Genomic DNA, 8,306 nt, shown 5'->3' on the forward strand with positions numbered 1-8,306 from the left:
TTGGAAGGAGTGGATCCTGAGCACCAGTCAATGTACTGTGTTCTCTCAGTGACTGAGGTAAGTATACAAACTTTAACTGAAGTTTGAGGCCAAGACAGAAGTATATTAGGAATACAATAATTACAGTACTGGAACAATGATCTGTTTAAAGTGTTGTATCTGGCATCCTGTTTTCAGTGGTGGTCAATGAAAGAATTTTTGTAGAAGGATGAAGTACTGCTGTAAGACAGTTAATTGCCTAATGCCAAGCCAGGTAGAAAATGTACTTCTAATTAATGAGAATTTTGTTAGATTATAGCAGAGAATCATGTGAAAACTATATCTGGGTACCAGACGAGGAACTATTATAAATGTGCAGGCAGTGTGTGTAAGCATACATAACAATATCGTTGTTATATTGTTGTATAATACAGTTGTAACAATATAACAATGATTATGTTGTAATGGAGAAATCTACGTTTAAGGTAAAATATCAAAAGAAGAAAATGCATAAAAGATGCCAATTCTTGTAGTTTTATACGGGCAGATCCAAATTGTTTAGACAGAACTTTGTGCAATTTAAGTGCCTAAGTCAGAAAATGTGGTCCAGAGCTACTCAGGTCCAGTAACCCAAAAATAAAAGTTAGGTGCCTTTATTTTGGCATGAATGAGTTTGTTCACTTGTGTGCATGTGCAAAAGCAATCCAAGTCAAGCATCTATGGGTGCTTACAGACATGGAAAAAACCCCCCATCACTTTACTTTCAACTCGGCGTACCCCTGTGCGAAGCGCAGCATGTGCCCAGAAGAGGAATCACATCAGTTTGACCCGGCTCCCCAGCAGCTGTATAGCTCACACGCTGAAGCATGTAAGCTATATAAATACTGGGCAGTCTGGGTCAAACTGACGTGATTCCTGTTCTGGTAAAGTACTGTTTTGGTTTTTTTCCTACATCTGTCAGTACTCTATGTGCTGAACTGTGGGCTAATATTCATAGCTCTTCAGATAGGTGCTTAAAGTTGCTGTAAGGTTTGCCTGAGTTTCTGATCTGTTAGATATTCATGGACCATACCTGGTACCTGATTGAAATTGGCAGCATTGACTCCAGTACTGAATGTGGCACACCGTGTTTATTCTTGCCTACCTTTTGAGGCCAGGTTATTTCTGTCTTTTGAGCAACGCATGCAGGGGCAGAGGCCAGGACTTGTCTCCCAGAGGAGTGCACTCCTTACTTGGCTGCAGAAAAGTGCACCTTCTTACTGGCTCTCCTTCTTACTTCATGACTCTTGCAGTCTTGGTGGCAGCATGGCCCGATTTCAAAAAGAAATGTGGAAGAAACCCCTCAGTCTATTATGTAACCCAGTAGTTATGGAGAGACATTAGTTTGAGTTACCTCTGGTTTGAGGAGGGCCTAAAACTTACATCTCCCATTTCCTAGGCAGGTGTTGTGACTGCTAAACTTTTGTGTAAAAGATGGGCACTACAGTTACCCTCATGATATGAAGAGTAAACTTCGGGTGCTGTGCTTTGTAGTAAAGGCAGTGCTGCTCTCAGTGTGGTTCAGGCAGGGCCCTCCTTTCTGCCCATGCTGGATCTCAAGCTGCCGGAAGCTCATACATACCGTTGTACCTCCTTGTATTTCTGCTGGCTACCTCTAGGCACCTCTGTGCTCAGCTGCTGGGTGATCTGAATCAACCTTTGAAGATGGCCAAATTCTCCACTGCATGTGCTGCCTAACCCTTTGAGGTCCTGGGGCACTGTGCCCAATTTTTAGGCATAACAAGGCAAAGTATAGACATCTATGAAAATCATTTGTATCTAGGCCACACTAGCCCAAACATAATGCTTATTCATATTGTTATATAACCATTTATTTTATGCTTTATTTAACCGTTTGCCCCAAGAAAACCATCTAGTAGCAAGTTATGCATTTTAAACTTAATTCTGCCATCTTTGCTTGTACTGGGTAGTGCCTTACCCTGTGATCAGTCCATTAGGATTTAATAACATGAGCAAGAATAGCAGAATTGGCCGTTTTTTTATTTGCCTTCTAATTTTATTGAGTGGCTCTTGTTCTTCTAATGTGTTAATCAAGAAGAACTGATTGCCTTCTCTGTCCTAATCGCTATTTTACTGCTGTGATTGTCATGGTTTTGTAGTGGGAGTTATCTCCATGTTCTGAGCCTCTTCACAGCCTTGTATTACTTCCCTTTTCTGGAAATGTCTATTATCTTTCTCTGAAGTTAGCATGTACAATAGTTCAGTATAATCAGAGCCCCAGATGGTAGCAGAACCTGTATTATTTGTCCAGATGCCCTGGCTTCACTGACACTCTGAGGGGAAACACTGCAAATTCTGTTATAAAGTTTGTTAAATGATATCAATTTGAATTATGGTCAGCTAGATAGGAAAAATAATAGTATGGTTAAATAGACAAATGATATTAATCTATATTAATGATGGTAGATTTTTTTGCCACACCAAATTTTCAAGGTGTTGGATTAATATGTTGACAATGAAAGGCTACATTGTAGAAAATATTCTGGGGCAACAGTTTTTCACAGCTGGGTACAGATCATTTATATCAGGAAAGTGTGGGGAGTAGCAGTGGAAGTGTAACCTAGAAAACTTCAGCAGTGGAGAAGAAATGCTGATTTTGGGGATCTCTCTTCCACATTTCCTCTTACATTATGACCCTTATTTATCTTCTTGTCTGGCCCTGACCCATTTTATCTAGTGTTCTAGTAGTGCTGTTCTGTGTAGCAGTTAAGGAGGGTTTCGTCACCACACCCAGAACTGCACTTTCTCAGTGGGCTCCTCTACATGTTCATTAATGGGTCTTAGGTGCTGTGCATTTAATTTACTACTTCCATAATAAAGTACTAAGTAAATGCGCAGAGGTGGTGCAATCACCTACCCTGGAAATCTTCAAGAGGAGACTAGACAGTCACCTTGCTGGGGTCACCTGACCCCCAGTTATCTTTCCTGCTTGGTGCAGGGGGCTGGACCCGATGATCTTACGAGGTCCCTTCCGGCCTTACAATCTATGAATCTATGAACCTAAAGTTATTGCGCATTAGCACTGGTGCATGGTTAATTAGTGACACTTACTGCACATTAGCCTAATATCACTGTGCAGTAGGCTATTAGCTTGGTTCATGTTGTGATGCTTTACTGTGCAGTGTTATTAGGCCAGTGCACAGTAATTATCTCATGTAGACGTGTCCATGGTGGCATGTAGTGCCTCCATACACTTTTCAGGCTTCTCTTTTCTTTTAACATTGTTAAGTTTTCTCTTACGGTTTTGAATGATAATAGTAATAGCTCCTAGTGCTTTTCATCAGCAAAAGAAGTTTTCACATAAGTTCCAACTTTGCTTTTTCTCTTCCCTTTATTATGATGATTTATTTTTATTATTGACATGAGCAAAATTGATATACTATGAACATATACCATCATGAACAAACTTTTATGTACAAAGGAGACATCTTAGAACTTTTATTAAGTTTCCACTTTGCAAATTGTGGTTTTAGGTTTGTGGTTACAGGATACGACTCCATTTTGATGGATACCCAGGTTGCTATGACTTCTGGGTAAATGCTGATTCTTCAGACATTCACCCGGTTGGATGGTGTGAAAAAACAGGGCATAAACTTCACCCACCAAAAGGTATTGTCTAATTCAAAATATCAAGGTCTGTTTATTTTTTAGTTTTAAATATAGATTATCACTATCTCTGTATTGCCTGGATTTTTTCTTTTTCATCAACATTTTCCTTCATCTTGTCATCATATTCTAACATTGCATCTTGCTTTCTTTTATTCAGCAGTTGGGAAGTTTGTTTTCTTTTTTGCATTGTACGTAGTGGTATTGTGAAATGCCAAAATACTAAAAACATCTTTTTATTGAAATGATTGAAAATACCTTGATTTGTTTTGTAAATCACAATATAAGAGCAGCCTACCTGTTTCTCTTATAATTTTACATGCATAGAGTCTAATTATTTGAGGGTTGTCTTAAATTCATACCCCCCACCATGGACCCAGAGCCAGAACCATGGCAACTGCCTGCTACCAGACTAGCTTACCTGGGATGTGAGGATCTATGTTTAGTTGTTGATCTTAGGTCCTAAACCTGAGAAACAGTAATAACTTCATGTTATTAAACAAAATTTTAAAATTTGTACATAGATTTCCCAAATCAGCACAGGAACACTCATCCAGGCAGTCAGCTGATTCTCACGGTCAGTGATTCTCAACCAGCATGCTGTAGGGTGCCACATACTGTTAGCACTGTTAAGTGTGCAAACGTGATTCACAAGATGAACCTAGATACTTCAAATAGTAATCCTTAGTGTCACAAACATTCTGACTGCTGCAGTCTTTCTGAGTTCTTTTCAACAGAAGAATTGGTCTATTATTTTTCTGTAGTCAAAAACTGAGTGAAAAAGCTGACATTTTCTGCAGAGTGCCTTGAGTCTTAAAAGGGTGAGAACCATTATTCTAATTGTTTTTTAAAAGACAGCTTGACCTGGAGCACCAGGTCAACTCCCTTTCAGAAAATAAATCAAGAATTGCAAGCATATTGCTACTATGTATTTGGTGGAAAAAAATCAGAAGCTTTGAAAACAATGTGACATAGAAGGTCCTAAAATAGAACAAGAATTTTCCTTTAAAAAATGCTGGCCCCTAAAGTCTGAGGCAGATACTTTATTGTGAAAGCCTAATTATACAAAGATGTAGCATTTGTTTTATAAATCTAAATAAACAAATGTTAGCAAACCAAACTAAATGAAAACACCTAACTTAACATTATAAAACTAAATTTAATCTAGGCTATAACCCTTTTAAAATATATTAAAGCAATATGTAGCATAATTGCTCACTGAAATTTCATTGTGTGTGTATGTGTGTGTGTGCGCATGCACGTAATGCCTTAATAACGATGTAATTTCACACACTATTGGTAATGACATTTCATCAACAAGTGATTAAGAAGAAACAAGAAAATTCATGTAATAAAAATGTTCTGATAACCAGCAGAGGCTGAAAAGAAACTTGGAAAAAGATAAGAAGATTGAAGGTTGTGGTAAATGATAAAACAGTGGTGCTCAACCTTTTGACCTGTGGGCTAGATGAGTGGTACAGAGCTGGTCTGTTGGCTGCATCCTACCTGGGGTTGCCCAGATTAGACCCTGTGCATCTAGATTTCCCCAAGTACCACCCAGATCAAGCACTGTGCTTCCCTGGCCCTGTGTTCCCAATCTAGTGTGCAGAGCCATGCTACCTGTCCTCAGGGGTCTGGAAATTTGGCAGCTGGGTGCTGGCAATTAACGCTGCCACTGCTCCCCTGCCACCAATTTTTTGGATTCATGGGGAGCCCTGCAGGCCTGATAACGTGGCTCCACAGGCTACATGTGGCCTGGGGACCAAGAACTGAGCACCCTTTTATGAGATACTAGAGTCTGTTTTCTAGTTAGTGAAATATACGCCTCTGATTAGTATCAATGGGAGTTCTTTCTGCATGTTGACTAGAAAAGAATACTATATTTACTCATATGAGATGAGGTTCCCCCCCTCCACCCTCCATCATGGTGAAAAAAGTCCCTTGTCTTACAGACACATACAAGACAACCTCACTAAATACATTTTCTGTTGTTAAACTGCTGCCAAAAGCAACATGTGCTCAGTAATGGAAACAAGCTATGAAATTATTTAAATGCAACCAACACTGAACATGACTATAAAACACATGGCCCATTTTGGGCAAAAATGTTGATTTTTTTTTTTTTTCAATTTCAAGTCTTGGGCTAAGTCAGCCAGATCAGTTCCAAATTCTTTTGACTGAGCAGAGTTCAGTTGTTCAAGTCTGCCTAGCACTACCACTGACAAATATCCTGCCTCCAAGACTCTTCATCCTGGGCTTCAGATACTCCCAAATCCATGGCAGGCATCCTATGTGGAAGTCCCAAGCCTGGAGACCTTGGAGTTCAGCTGTCCCCTAGTCTCGCTTGTCTCTAGCCAACAGGCTGACGGAGCAAGCTAGATATAAAGCCTGAGGGCAGTCCCCCATCACCTTAAGTTGTGTATCTGAGATATTCTAATTTGGAGGCATTTAGGGATGCACCGATAGAGATTTTTTGGTCTGATACTGATGGCCAATTTTTAATGAGCCATGTGAGCCAATACCAGTTGCCAGTATGCAGCCTGGTGGCTTGGAGAGCAACGTCCAGCTGGTAAGTCTGTTGTGGAGGAAGGGGCAAACGGGAGGAAAGGGGCATGGTAGGGATGACAGATTGAGGCCCCTGTGGTGAGGAAGGGAGTAGGGCTGGGGCAGGGGCAGGTGCTACACAGCCGGGGCAGAGCGCTGGACAGAGCAGTGAGTGGCTCATCTGTGGGGGTGGCTCCTGCTGCTGCATGCACCCTAGGATGGCATGGGGGGATGTGTACCCCCTAATCTGCACACGGGGTGAGGGAAGCTGCTGGGGCTGGGGGAGGCACCGGGCTCTTCCCAGTCGGGGGATGGGCCGGGGCTGTGCTTGGGACAGGCAATGCTGGGAGAGGGGCTACGGGGCCCCAGGGTCTTAACTACAAGATCATTCTTCCTTGTATGTGAAGGTTAGGGACAGTCAAAACCTAGAGTCCTAGAAAACAAGAAAAAGGTAATCAGCATCTGCTCAGAACTTAAAAACGCAGGTCATAATCTAATTTGATCAGTTACTGAAAAGATCATAGGGCATGGTGATAAGGAAACTCAGCTAATTGATGACAGAGGGATTTTGGTAGTGAGGTAACGCCTAAATAAAAGTAGAAAATCTTTACCAACCTGCTTTTCTTTTGAACAGTTTCAAGGGCATCTATAAATTAAGGTTGTTATCCTGAATCATATTCTTTTTCTATAGACTCACATTACTTCATAGAGTAATCTGAGTATACCTGGGGTTAAAATAAGAAAACAGTATAACCTCATAAATCTGGATCTCCAAAATCTGGCACTGCTCCAGGACAGGCCGCCGCTCTCGCCCACCCCCCAGATGCGGAGGAGGAAGCTTGCACATGGCGGCTGCTACTGCCATCCACCACCCCATGATGCCATTCGCATGCGGCTACTGCTCCAGGACCGGCATCCACTTCCCTCCTTTCTTCCTTTCACCCACCCCCAGCCCCCTGCTCTGCGACCGGCCGCTCAGGTTTAAAAAATTCAGCATTTTCAAATATCTGGCGGGCACACCAGATTTATGAGGTTATACTGTAATGAAACAGTTCACCAGGTCCTAAATATTGTGAAGTTAAATAATTTAAGCTATTTTTCCTGGTCTTGAAATTATAATATTGGTTGATTTTGCACTAGATTAAAAAAATGAGTTGTTGAAGGAATAATTTTGCAAAGGAGTATGACTGACATACCTGTAATTGACACATTGTGTCTTATGTATATTTTATTGACTCATGCTTTTGTGGCCATTTTGTAGGCTATAAAGAAGAAGAATTTAACTGGTCCTCATATCTAAAGACATGTAAGGCTCAAGCTGCCCCTAAATCTTTGTTTGAAAATCAGAACACAGTAAGTATTCCTAATTTTCTGTTAGCAGGTTGTCCTTTTTATTTCAGTGACAGTAGATTTCAGAAAGCTTTTAGACAGTTTCCTCTTAATATTTAATTAATGTAATATTAATCTTCATTAAAATAAACCTCTAAAATCCACATGAAATAATCGGCATATTCCTCTGATATATCATAGTCAAAAACCATATTAAAAGAACATTGAGATTCTGAGATTATGCCTTTATTTTTTGTGATTGTATGAAGTGACCTATACCTAATACTGCAGGACTGGAAACAGTCTGTCAGAGAGAGATTCGACTGAGGCAGAGTCAAAACCAAAGTGAACACATTTTGCAACATGCTCAGAGTTTTTTAGTTTATAACTCGTGATTTTAAGAGGCTGCCTCTGTGTTTGATCATCTTTCATGTCAGCAAATTAGGCTGTTGCCACACTTTTGGGGCAGTTAATTGGTATATCTTGAAATGACATGAATGTATTGATTGTGGATGCCATGGAGATTTCTGGATGTGTGCCATATTATTTATCTTTAATTAAATCTCTCTCTTTGAGTAGACAGTGATTCCATCGGGATTTCGAGTGGGAATGAAGCTTGAAGCAGTAGACAAAAAGAATCCTACATACATCTGTGTTGCTACAGTAACAGACATGGTGGACAATCGTTTTTTGGTTCATTTTGACAACTGGGATGAGAGTTATGACTACTGGTACGTTGCATTGCAGTAAAAGTCATATCAGAAATGTGTTAAATAGTATCTTTCCCT

At 40.5% G+C, this 8,306-nt stretch overlaps 1 protein-coding gene across 1 annotated transcript in view; it reads left to right on the plus strand.

Annotated features, from left to right (window-relative positions):
• The window catches only part of L3MBTL3 (L3MBTL3, histone methyl-lysine binding protein), a 167,974-nt gene that overhangs the window by 56,376 nt on the left and 103,292 nt on the right, over nt 1-8,306 (plus strand). The window contains 4 exon segments of the mRNA XM_014522505.2: nt 1-57; nt 3,513-3,648; nt 7,451-7,542; nt 8,098-8,249. The exon segment at nt 1-57 is cut by the window's left edge and continues 30 nt beyond it. Of these exon segments, the coding sequence (XP_014377991.1) occupies nt 1-57; nt 3,513-3,648; nt 7,451-7,542; nt 8,098-8,249 (437 nt within the window).

The sequence above is a fragment of the Alligator sinensis genome, unplaced genomic scaffold (genome assembly GCF_000455745.1).
Source record: "Alligator sinensis unplaced genomic scaffold, ASM45574v1 scaffold889_1, whole genome shotgun sequence".
NCBI classification, from domain to species: Eukaryota; Metazoa; Chordata; order Crocodylia; family Alligatoridae; genus Alligator; species Alligator sinensis.